The 13,076-nt window shown below is 43.8% G+C and overlaps 2 protein-coding genes across 3 annotated transcripts in view; one reads left to right on the top strand and one right to left on the bottom strand.

Annotated features, from left to right (window-relative positions):
* The window catches only part of LOC114707835 (insulinoma-associated protein 1-like), a 205,422-nt gene that overhangs the window by 58,360 nt on the left and 133,986 nt on the right, over window positions 1-13,076 (top strand). The gene's annotated exons all lie outside the window — the stretch shown is intronic.
* The window catches only part of Rcan2 (regulator of calcineurin 2), a 227,807-nt gene that overhangs the window by 82,029 nt on the left and 132,702 nt on the right, over window positions 1-13,076 (bottom strand). The window contains exon 1 of one of the 2 annotated variants that reach the window (XM_028890687.2): window positions 1,459-1,747. The exons of the other annotated variant lie outside the window; for it this stretch is intronic. Within the exon in view, the coding sequence (XP_028746520.1) occupies window positions 1,459-1,545 (87 nt within the window). The 5' untranslated portion in view covers window positions 1,546-1,747. Of the gene's footprint in view, window positions 1-1,458; window positions 1,748-13,076 lie in introns of those variants that run through there. 2 annotated transcript variants of the gene reach the window in all.

Genomic DNA, 13,076 nt, shown 5'->3' with positions numbered 1-13,076 from the left:
GACAGAGAGGGCTGTGGAGTTTTACTCTCTATGCTGATCCAGCAGTGCTAGGGTGACTTTAGCTAGTGACCCACAGTGGATTTTAAGTGGACTCTAGCCTTAACCTGGAGGGGTTTTAGTGACAGCTGCCCCTCTAAGAGTGCTCACACCATAGAAGAGTGGAAGAACTGTGTCTCACACACATCTCCATTCAGGAGACGTCGACAAGCAAGCCCAGAGCTTCTTATTTGAATTCTTCAACCCTCCCTATGACGAGCGGTAGAAAGTGGAGCTCACACTGGAATAGGATTGGTAAATACAGAGGTGCATGCTTCAGATTTGAAGAACAACCAACCAGAAGACTGAATTCATTCCAAAAGTGTGTCCAGACCTGCAAGCTTGAGTGATACCGTCCTGTGTGGGCTGGTGACATGTGAATCTCCACCTGGGAAGCTCCGGCATGTCACCTGCACTCACAGCATCCAAGAACGCAGGGCTTCACTCACTAAGGGTAGAACGTTGATGGCCCATGACTGTAGCATAATCCTCGCCTTCTTCTTCCTGTTCACCACAAGCTACTGTCTCCCTTCTTCTCTCCCCCCTTCCGCCTCTCCCTCACCTCTCTGTTTATAAATACGAAGCTTGGCTAGGTCTTTTGCAGAATGTGAGAATGAAAGATTCTCATTTTACACGAAAACTTTTCATAATAGAAAACCAAGTTGGGGAAAAAAATCCCCAAGAGAATCCTTGCAATCAGAGGACTGTTGCCCATACAGTCCCCCTGCTGCACGGGGAGGGGGGAGGGCTAGTGTGTGTGTGTGTGTGTGTGTGTGTGTGTGTGTGTGTGTGTGTGTATGACTCTAAGCTTTGGGATGGAAAGATGGATTTCTGCCTGAACTTTCTTCACAGACAGCTGTGTGAAGAAAACGACTCACTGCCTCTGCACCCGACAAAGGCAACTCGAAGTGCTCCTCTCCGACTTCAGATTTCTACGCACCGGAGACCGGCACTGCTGTGGGACCGCCGCGTTTGTTCAGTCTGAGGACCACATCACGGCGTATTTTAAGTGACATGCCGTGAATGGGTTTTGTCCCACTGTCAGGACATCCTCAATGGACTGGTGATTGCTTGTACTTTCCTCCATTAATCAATGCTTTAAAACCCCTCTCAATACCCAGGACCTACAAATTACCCAGACTGGTGGAGAGACTGTAAAGAGAACAGGAAAGTGGTGACCACAGATCACTCAATACAGAAGACGAGAATAAACCGACCATGGAATACCCAGTCACATTCAAATTTCGCATGCTGGTCTCTTCTAACTTGTTCTACTAGCATCACCACGCGCTTTCCCTTGTTTTCATGGAACAAACAGGCTGCAAATGATTAACCCAAGTCGTATTTCCCCTACACTAGAAAAGCCTCTGCTAAGCAGCCCCAGGAACGGCAACAATGAAAATAAACACTCCAACTGCATACCTTAACCTCCTGATTGGTAAAGACCTCGACATCCACCACACAGGCGACCAGAGTGGAAACATCACAGTCCATGCTAGGGGCTGGCATTCCCCCCTTCGGAATTCTCAGTGAAGAGTTAGGCAGCCTCGGAGTTGAGAGTGAAGGGATGCCCCTGGATGGATACTGTTGTGGCCAGGTCCTGGTGCTGCCCTGCTTCTGGGATGTGGGGCGCAGTGCTGGTTGGAGGCTCGGGCACCTACAGCCTGCTCCCGCTGCACGCAGCGTCTGAGGCAGTACAGCAGAGTAAAGAAGGGCCCGGCTCTCTCATGCCAATGACATCATCACAGAGACCGACCGACACAAGCCGAGGCTGCCCCCCCCCCCAACACACACACACACAAGCCTTTTATCTCTAGGCAGTGCAGTAGCGCAAATTGAACATGATTACGTGCTAAATCTGAACTCAGACTAAATCAATTCAGGCAGCGTTCGTGAGGAACTGAGTCATGGCTGTTGTTTCAGCTTATGTCTGCAAAAAAAAGCAGTGGAGAAAAAAAAATCTGACAGCAGAGGTTCCGCTTTGGGAGGGGAGGGTGAGAGCTGCTGGGCAGAGAAGCCTCCCGCAGGTTAAGGTTTGATGGTTTTCTGCCTGGGACAAGCAGGAAGTTGGGGCATTTTGCAGCTTGCCTGAGCTCTGCTGATTGCTCCGTGCCCCTCAGAGTAGCCACGTATGTTCTGGGCACCCTACTGCATGCCAGACATGGGCTGAATAGAAATCCATTAGTGAGCCATTGAAGTAGGCTTCTAGGTAAGAGGAAAAAATTAGAGGTTTGTGCAAATTCTATTTGAAGAACATTAAGTGCAGACCAGGAACTCAAAAGTACCCTTCTAAGCTCGGCATTCCAGGCTCTCTCCAAGGTCATTCAGACCAAAGGCAGTCAGTGGAAAGGACTTGCAGTGGCCGATGATCACACCCAGGGACAGATGGCAGGGTCTAATGGATAAACGCATTCATGTGGGTCATTGTCACAGCCTCCGGGCTCGGCTTTGCCTGAGACTTTGAAGGGACTCTTTTCTTTGCTTTTTTTTTTGTCCCGATTGTGAATCCCTGAAGGGCAGGGCTCTGGCTGTCCTGAGCCTTGTGGAGTGCCCACCACAGAGGATGTTATGACTAAATCAATCAAGTGGGAAGAGCCTTTTTTTTTTTTTTCACGGTAGGAGTGAGAAGGAAAAATATAAGACTTGTTTAAACTGCGTTAGTCACACAGGTCTCAAGAGAACACACCAACACCCTGCAGGATTTATCCCAAAGAGAAAAGAGCTGCATTCCCAGTGGCCAGCGGAGTATCATGGTTTAGAACAGATAGGTGCCTCTTCAGTACATTATTGGAGAAAATATTCTAACTTTACCCACAGATGAGAAAGGTGGAGGAGGCATCTGAGACTGAGGGTTGACATTTTGTGTTTGCTCCCCCTTTGAACGCCAGGATTTAATCAGGCATTTCCCACACTAAAAGGTAATTCTTCTGCAAGTAGATATTGAGACTGAGGAAATGCATGTTTGTGTGTGTGTGTGTGTGTGTGTGTGTGTGTGTGTGTGTGTGTTTACATGTTGTTCAGGCACTGTGGAAAATACAGGTAATCATAATCATATATTCATCATATATATAATCAAATAACACTTTCTGAGGATGAATGGGTACAATATTCTGTACCAGATGTTCTTAAAGACAAAAAAAAAAAATAACCCAAAATCCCAAGTTTCTACATTGTCTAGGGGCTTAAAATATGCCACAGAGAGGCTTGCTTACACAAAGCGGTAGTGATGATGGAGAAGTGGTCCAAGAAGCATTCAGTGAGCACATTGGCAGAAGAGCAACAGATGCTGAATGTTAGGAGCCAGGTTAGGATGGAAAACAGGCACTGAGAACTAGGACCAGGCCTCTTCTCTGACCTCGACATACTGGCAAGACTTTGGGAGACCGGGGAGGGAGGTGAGCTCCCCAGCTAAGAGACAGCTGCTGGAAATATCCACAAGGCAAGGCAAGAGGGAGCCATCCGGGCTAAGCTTCATGGAAAGTTAAATTTGAAGCAAACAGGGAAGCCAGAGCCTGCTGCTATAAAACCTTGAGGGGTCCTCCGTGTCTTCCTGGTCAACCATGGAGTATGTTGCAGTTGGAATAAGGATGGCCCCCATATGCTCATATATTGAATGCTTAGTCACCGGGGAGTGGAATTGTTTGAAAGGATTGAAGGATTGGAAGATGTGGAGAAAGTATATCACTGGGGGATGGGCTTTGAAATTTGGAAAACCCACTCTCTTTCTCTCTCTCTCTCTCTCTCTCTCTCTCTCTCTCTCTCTCTCTCCCTCCCTCCCTCCCTTTTTTCTCTCTCTCTTCTCTCTCGGCTTATAGATCAGAATGTAGCTCTCATCTACTGCTCCAGGGCCATCCAGGAAGTACTGCCATGCTTCCCACAATAGATGATGATAGACTGAACCTCTGACACTGTGGGCAAGTCCCCAGATAAATGCTGTCTTTTGTAAGAGTTGCCTTGGTCATGGTGTCTCTTCACAGCAAAAAGAACAGTGACTAAGAGAGAGTGCTAGGCAAGATTTCTAAGAAAGTCAAAGGGGTCTCAGATATATAAATACCACTAAAATGTGAAGTATATTCAAAATGAGAATGGTTGTGAATACCATCAGCATCCACTTAAGAGGCGGATTAAAGGGTATTTTTTTCATATCCCATGGAACACCTAAGAGTTCACTTTTAAGACTGCACAGCTGTGCAGCTGAGGAGAAGGCTCAGTGGGCAAAGAGTCTGAAGCACGAGTACGAAGACCTGAGGTCAGCTCCCCAGCACCCACATAAAAGCTGGGTGCCACAGTGTGCATCCAGAACCAAGGTGCTGGGAGGAAATAACAGGTGGATCCCAGAGCCCTGCAGATGCCAATCCAGTGAAAACAGCAAGCTCCAGGTTCAGTGAGAGATCCTGCCTCAAAAAATAAGGTGGTAAAGTCATAGAAGAGGACCCAGAAATCGACCTCTGGCTTCCAGGTGTCTACACATGGATAAGTATACCACTACAACACACACACACACACACACACACAATTTTTAAATAAAATTAAAATATTTTAAAGCAGTAGCAGCACACAGGTAAATGGCTAAGAGTATCTATAAAGAAAATTCTGATTTGTAAGGCTTCAAAATTCTGTGGTGTATTATTTCCAGGGTCTAAATGAATACCTGACTTTTGAGAGGTAACCCAACAAATATCCAAAATATGAGTAGGTAAACACATGTATGAACACTAAGAGGTGAGCAGAGGAGCCCCGCACAGTAGAGACGCCTCCTGAACTAGCGATCCCAGGGAGAGTCTTGCAGGGGGGATGAGCATGTTCCCATGCAAACTTGGACATCTTCCAATCTAGGACAGCTGAGCCAGGACACAGCTCTGTTCAGGAGTGTTCTTTCCAATGGAAGCTGCCAGAACTTCCTGGAATTCACCCAAGCCTCTGCTTTACCCATGACCAGAGGGAGATGCAGTAACAGCATGGCACAGGCATCTCAGAAAGCACACTGTTCCATCCAGGAGGTTTGGTCAGTGGAGACAGCTGAGCTGACTTGCTCACTGCCAGGGGCAAAAAGAGCTATGCACCTTCAATCCAGAGCTGGTCTTGGAAGCAGCTGCCACATCTGTGGCACAGAGGATCCCATTAATGCTGTGGTTTATAAAAAAAAATTGAGCTCCTTCTCTGTGTCCTCTTGGATTCTTTTTTTTTCTTTCTTTTTTTTATTTTACAATACTATTCAGTTCTACATAACAGCCACAGATTCCCTTGTTCTCTCCCTTCCTGCCCCCCTCCCCTTCCCCCCAGCCCACTCCCCATTCCCACCACTTCCAGATCAAGGTCTCCCCCGAGGACTGGGATCGACCTGATAGACTCAGTCCAGGCAGGTCCAGTCCCCTCCTCCCAGATTGAGCCAAGAATCCCTGTATAAGTCCCAGGTTTCAAACAGCCCTCTCATTCAGCGAGCCCAGGACCTGGTACCACTGCCTAGATGCCTCCCAAACAGATCAAGCCAATCGACTGTCTCACCTATTCAGAGGGCCTGATCCAGTTGGGGGCCCCTTAGCCTTTGGTTCATAGTTCATGTGTTTCCATTCGTTTGGCTATTTGTCCCTGTGCTTTATCCAACCTTGGTTTCAACAATTCTCGCTCATATAAACCCTCCTCTTTCTCACTAATTAGACTCCCAGCACTCCACCTGGGGTCTAGCCGTGGATGTCTGCATCCAGATTTCTCAGTCCTTGGATGGGGTTTCTGGCACAACTATTAGGGTGTTTGGCCATCCCATCACCAGAGTAGGTCAGTCCCGGCTGCCTCTTGGATTCTTAAAGTTTCTTAGTATTAGAGAGAGTTTCAAACCTATTTAGAAGTGGAAAGGACACAATAGCAAGAGAACAAGAATAATGAACTCGGGACTAGTCTCGAACCCACTGTTCCGAGTATCCCTGGACCAAGAGTAGCAGCATCACTTGAGGACTTGTTGCAAGGCAGATCCTTGGGTCCCACAATACTGACTCAGACGTTTATCTGTTCTCTCATATGATCTGAAGGTGATTCTTAAGTAAATTTTGATCTTAGAACCCAGCTTCTGGTCCACCCACTTCCACACTCCAGTTGTCTCAAGGCAGATGCCCCATGTCATTTCAGCTGTAAATATTGCTGTAGCCTGCATGGTCTTCTTTTGCAATCACGGTGTCTATCATCACCCACTCAAAAAAAAAAAAAAAAAAAAAAAGAAAGGAAACAGTCCTTAGTGTCCCCAGTGGTAGTCCTTAGTATCACAAGTCTGTCCTCCAACTGTGCAGTGCTCTTTCCCCATCCCTCTCTTCACCTCCTCCTCCTCTCCTTTTCCCTCCTCCCTTCCTCCTCATGGCCCCCTCCTGCTGCGGTTTCTTTTCTCCTCCCACTCTCTAACTCTTTGTTTATTTAAACCCAGATCCAAATGATTGTGTCTCTCACTCCTCTTTCATCCACAGTTTGCAGTTTTCCTCCGTCCCTCTTTTTCCCCCTCTTCCTTGGGGTTTATTGTGTTGATGGTGAAACTGTGATTTGTCCCTTGTAATTCCCTCCATCTGGATTTTATTCATGAGCTATACACATTGCCACGTGGTGAGTTTCCGCATCCCCTACAGGTCCTGTGTGTTAGACCCAGAGCTGTAAGAGACTCAGGCCTGGGGAGGTTCCTTCGTAAACCTTGCTGTACGCAGCAGTGAGCAGGTGTATGCTGCTGGCGGGCTTTCTTTGTAATGTTAGTGGCCTTCAATCCCAATGCTAAGGCATGCTCATGTACTCTTGATGGTATTTCTTTTCATATATTTCATGGTCTGCTTCCCTATTATGCTCCAAAGATCATGCATAGTTTTTAACTATATATAAACTCATGGGTTAGACGTTTTCAGTGGCTTCTATTCCAATGCAATTGCAGCTTATTGGTGTGCACACAGCTCAACTGTGACTGTTGGGAGTCTTATGAGGTTGGCTTCAGAGTTCTACTGACAGATGCCAGCAGTCTTTGAGGGAGGACCTCGCCTTCTGGTATGACAAGATGTTCCAGTCCCGTCTTGTTCATTTCCTGCCCCAGATAAGGGATCCAGGCTTTTCCCCAAGGAGTCCTGGTTCCATTTACTACGTATTTCCTGATATTCTAGGATCACAGTCAACATACTCCACGATGCTGTTTGCTCTACCCTGGATATTCTTTATAAGCCTTTCCACTGGGCAGAGCTAGACAACATCTAAATATATTTTGAAGGTGACCTCTGAGCTTAGACTTATAATTCCAAGTTCAGTACTGGATGTTAATGCTGAAACTTATTTGTCCTATATCTATGTTCCCATCCTTCTACATCTACATCAAGTATCATCAAGTCTAACCAACAATAGCGTTCATATCTCCTGTATCTCATGCTGGCGTGCCTAGCCAGCAGCCTCAGGATGATAGGCTGAGTGTTAGCAGAAAAATTTTTTCTAGTTCTTTTTATCTTTAGGATGCAGCTTATGAAGGATATGCAGATTAATATGCTGTCAGTCAGAAACAATCCCTCTCTCCTACCAAGCAGATGCCAAGTTTTAGTTCATTTGTTTTATTTCATTTCTGGTTCCTAGAAGCTGCTTTTTTCTTTAAATTTCATTGTTCTTCGAGTACATGTAGTATTTCCAGGCCTCACAAATACAAACGGAGGAGCTGGGGGATGGAGACGGGGTACCTCTGGGGTACCTCTGGGGCCTGCTGACCAGCCAGCCTAGCTGAGTCTGAGGAAGAGCAGGAAACGAGAATTTCATCTTTGAACATGGAGAACTTTTCATCATAACTTCAACTGTGGAGCATCTAAAATTAGCCCCTGAGGGGAGAGTCATCATGTAGAATGCAAAGGAGTGTTTATCAAAGCGAGGCGAAGAAGAAAGGGAGCCTGAGAAAGGGGCAGGAAAGCAAAACCGAAAATAAGGGCTTTGGTTTTGTGTCTGTGTCTGTGTGTTTGTTTAAAAAAAACCTGGTTTGGAATAAGCACTGAGTATAATTGGTAAACTTTTAAATAAATGAATGCCAGGATATGTAAGAAACATAAATCAGAAGTAATTAAAATCTATTATAATCGTGTAATAGGACCTTATCAAGGTTAGGACTGTACTGTGTTTTAGGGAGAATCTGCTTACAATGGGAGGTAAAGATGTCAAATAATTTTACTTTGGACCACTCCAGGGTCATCCCGAGAAGAAAAGTAGTGAATAACTAAAGGCTGGTCCCATATCCTCATTCATTTCAATCTAGTACTTCATCCAGGCCAGGTGTAAAGCAGAAGAAAAAGCTGTACAGACAACCGGAAGAGAGCCAACAAGCAAAGTAAGAGAGAAAACAGTCTTGAAGCAGTTGACGAAAGCCCACTGAGCCCCCAGGTAACCATTTCCAGATGGCTGAAATTTTCCATTGAAAACTCTAAATCAAAGAGAGACTAGTAGAATCAGGAAGAGGAAAAGGCATGACGTACAGAACAATTGTAAGAACGATGACTGGCATCAGAAACAACGGCAGCCAAAACGCGAACAACATATTTAATATCAAAAAATGGGGGGCAAGGTCAAATTAGCAACTTGCATCTCCACTTACAGCCAAAGAAACGACTTTCAATTATGAAGGCAAAACTTTAACATGTAAATTAGTGTCTAATTCTATGCATTTGAAATGACCGACTCTAATGGTAGATCAGTGGTTCCCTTGACCTGTGAGTCTGCCAAAGAGCAAGAGGGACTGGTGGGGGAGGGGATGAATCCATTTTGAAGACAGCAGGATAACTCCACACAGTTATTAGTGATCACTAAAGTGCGTACGTAAGATGAATAGACGTGAGGTTTCAAAGTGACACCTTGATCACATTACTAAGCAATGTAAAGAAAAGACTGAAAAATAAAGCAGAGGCAATTCGCTCGTAGCACATACAAACTGCTGGTAATGTTGGAGCAAACATCTTATAGACTAGAAACTCAGAGGAATAAGGGGAAAAACAGAATAATTATGGAAAGGAGGGTTAGAAGGAACCCTGTATACAGAGCACCAGAAGTAATCAATTCATGGGTAAATCAAAAAATGATTTCTTGCTATATTCATTTTTAACCACAATTATTCAAGACAAATTAACACTAATGAATGTCAGGGTTTTAACCTATATGGAAGTAAAATATATGATAAGAACACAAAAATCATGGGTGTACAAATGGAAATACACTGTCATGACCTTTTTACTTTCACCAAGTAATGATGGTATTCCTTAAAGGTAACTAATGGTGGGCTAAAGACGTGCTTGTCATTGCTGGACGAGACCAACCATCAAGAAGGAGAGGAAGGAGACTAACTGCCAAACCCATGGAAGACAACAGATGACACTCTGAACAAAACCCCAAATAAAACAGAACTAGTTTACCCAAGAAAGGAAGAAAAAGAAAAGGAATGTAGAGCACATAGAACAAACCGAAAGTCAACTCTAAGATGGCAGACCAAACTGAACCAGCTGATAATTACTTTAAATGTCAATGGATGGTAAACATTCAAATTCAAAGCAGAAACTACCAGGCTGGATAAAGAGAAATAAACCACAACTCTTCCCTTAACAGATAGATATGGGTAATCTTCAGAGGCAGACTAAAAATAGAACAGTCAGCATATGTAATTAGGAGTGTCTGTGTTGACATGGCAGGAGGTAGATGAAGAGACATGCTTTAGGGTATAGGGATACAAATGTCTCAATTTTACAAGCAGTAAAAAGTTACAACTGTTGGCTGTGAATGCACCTCCCGATGAAATCTCCACGGCCACAAAGCAGACCTTGAGAGAATTAAAGAGAAACACAGCTTTGCACTTACAGTCAGGTGACTTAATGCCCCTCCTCCTAGTATGGAAAATTTAAACAGCTCTACCAGGAAACCTAAGTTCATTGATATCACAGAATCCCCAAACGGCTGAAGAACATGAACGATTTTCATGTGCGCACAGAGTGCCCACTGCCGTGCATGGAATGAAAAATGCATCCCTCCCTCCCCCCTCCTCACCCCCTACCCACCCCACTCCCCCTACCCAACATAGGCTCATATGTTGAACATTTGGTCTCTGGTTTGTGGTGCTGTTTGCGGGGAGGTTATGGAGCCTGTAGGAGGTAAAGCCTTGGTAAAGGAAGTATGTGCCTGGGGACAGTCTTTAAAGCTTGATAGTCTTGCCCCACGTCCGTCCGTCCATCCGTCCGGTTCTCTCCCTTGGCTCCCGCGCCTCCCCTGCAGTGATGGACTTCATCCCCTGTCAGCTAAAACAGGCCCTGTTTCCCCTAAGTGGCTCCTGTCAAACATTCTATCACAGTAGCAGAAAAAAAAATGCTTAATAATTTTTATGTGAAAAGGCCAACATTTTCATAACTCCTGACATGAAGAATGCACATGGAATTCAGTTAGAAACCTACAAAAAAGGATACTGAGTAACCTCAGATACCTGAAATCAAATTACTCTATTCTGAGTCACCCCTCAGTCAGAGAGACATTCTGAAGGAAAATTCTCTAAAAAAAAAATTTTCAAGCAAATGATAATGGCATAATCAATCTCAACTAAATTAGGACTGAGGATGGATTTCATAATGTTGGGTTATCAGTAAGAAGAGTGTAAAAGCCAGTGAGGTTGGGCCCCAATACCAGCTCATTCAGATACAGACAAGGGGGGAATATCTCATGATCCACTTTACAAGGACCACATAATAAGAATACTGAAATTTAGTAAAGTTATTTTCCTAATCTTTCTCCAGTGATGACAACTGTAGAAACATCTTCACAAAAATCACAAGTAATCTAAGTATTTATGTGCAATAACACAATAATAAAATATACCCAATGATATCTATTTAACTTGCACTAAGTACTAAAGACTAATTCAATGATCATGTCTATGGGTTGAATCATTATGCAGCTTCTGTAAGTATGTTCTCAAAGCAGTTAATGCTATAAGGAAAGATATAAGTTATGAGCTACACACGCAGTTATGTCTCATTGTTCTGAGAATTTACATACACATAAGAAGCTCAGAAGGAACTGTGCCAATATATTAACAGTGCTTAACTCCAGATAGAAGGAAGCACCACTGATTTTGGTTTCCCTTTTTGTTTCATTTTACTTTTCAAATTCCCCTGTGATATACTCAGGCCACTTTAATAGCAGGAGAGAATAAGACCTTCATCAGTTGTTTAAAAGAAAATTCTGGATGAGACAACATATATAATTCATATGATAATATTTCTCTGAGAACCTTTGGAATTAGTGAGTCTAAAGCTGTATTTTATATTGGGAAAATTGAGTTCCTCCCATCTAGGGTGGACATGCACAACTGGTTCATCAGGTAACACAGCAATGACAGAATTAAGCCAACATCTCCATCACCCTCCTCCCCACACCTGTCTTTGTTCTATGATGCCATGTAGAATGCATCAGCAATGACAGAATTAAGCCAACATCTCCATCACCCTCTTCCCCATACCTGTCTTCTTCCTACGATGCTGTGTAGAATGCATCATTATAGCAAGCGCATGGAAACTCCTCAGATTTACTCATTTATATTCATCCCAAGAGGACAGAAAATTTATTCTGTCTTAGTCTATTGTCCTAGTTTGCTTTCCATTGTGGCAATAAAACACCCTGACTAAAATCAGCTTCAGGAAGAAAGACATTGCTTCATTCACAGTTTACAGCCATCACTGAGAGAAGCCAGGGTAGGAAGGTAAGGCAGGACTATGGATACTGGAACTAGAAAGACAACTGTGCCCCACAGACAGGGCACACAGGCAAAACAGGTGGAGGAAAGCCCTCAATTAAGGTTCTCTCTAGTTTGTACCAAGTTGACAAAAATTAACCACACATCTGTAAACTCAACTGTAAAGCTTTAAAACTATTCTTACAAGTAAGCATACCATTAATGAGCTCAATAAAAACATGGATAGGTTTTTGTCCCTCCCTAAATGTTAACATTTTTCTATGTTTGCTACAATATAACAAATTAGTGAAATTTCAGACAGTCAATATAATTAGCAATAGCATAAAAAAATGCTTACTGCACTATCAGAGTGTTCAAATAAATTGACCAGCCCTCAGAAAACCTGCCCCATTCTGCTCAGGGGTCATCTCAAACTCAGTATTTGGGCCAGCTCACTCAGAGACATCTGTGTAACAGAGACTTTTTCAGAGAACAAAAGCGGCACTTCTTCCCTGCATACCAATGAGTCAATCAAGACTGTGAGAGAATAAATGAGCAGGATGTCTCACAGAGCACAGTCTGGAGAAGGTGGCTGTGAGATGCAGGACTCCAGCAGAATGCTAGTGTGTCATTAAAATGAGCAGCCGTCGTTTGCGACTGTCATGTCTAGGTTTCCAGCCACAGCAATTCAGTCAGGAAACTGGGGTCACGTTCTTATTACTTTCTTTTCTATTACAGTTTATTATTACTTTATTTCATGCAAATGTGGAGGTGTGCATGTGCCCTGGCAAGAGTGTGGAGGTCAGAGGACAACTTCTTGGGGCAGTCTGTTTTCCTCTTCCAACATATCCCCAGGGTGGAACTCAGATCCTCAGACTTGGAAGCAAGTATCCAAGTATCTTTACCTGCTGAGCCATCTCAGTGGCATTTATATCACTTTCTAAGTTGATGATCAAATAACCATTTTGTGGTATACCTAAGATATATCTAAGGTAGCTGAAACCCAAGTCAGTAGGCAACAAGAGAGTGCTAGCTATTTACCAAGTATTTAATAAAAGAACAATAGGGAAATTCACATTTAATCCCAAGATTAGTATTAGTATTAGTATTAGTATTAGTATTAGTATTAGTATTAGTATTAGTATTAGTATGTTGAAGCACAACCTCCATGATTTAATATGGTACGCCATTTGTCCTTATAGAGTTATAATGTGAAGCAAGAATTTGAGATAGTGGCCAGGCTTTCCTCTGTGATATAAGAGACATAGTGTGGAGGAATCTTTATCCTCTAAGCCCATGGTGATGCTGGAGTCCCACAGTGGTCCTTGTCATATCGGAGACAGCTTCT

This window comes from Peromyscus leucopus, chromosome 16_21 (assembly GCF_004664715.2).
Source record: "Peromyscus leucopus breed LL Stock chromosome 16_21, UCI_PerLeu_2.1, whole genome shotgun sequence".
NCBI classification, from domain to species: domain Eukaryota; kingdom Metazoa; phylum Chordata; class Mammalia; order Rodentia; family Cricetidae; genus Peromyscus; species Peromyscus leucopus.
Note: the sequence above shows the minus strand (reverse complement) of the source record. Positions and strands in the feature narration are given on the sequence as shown.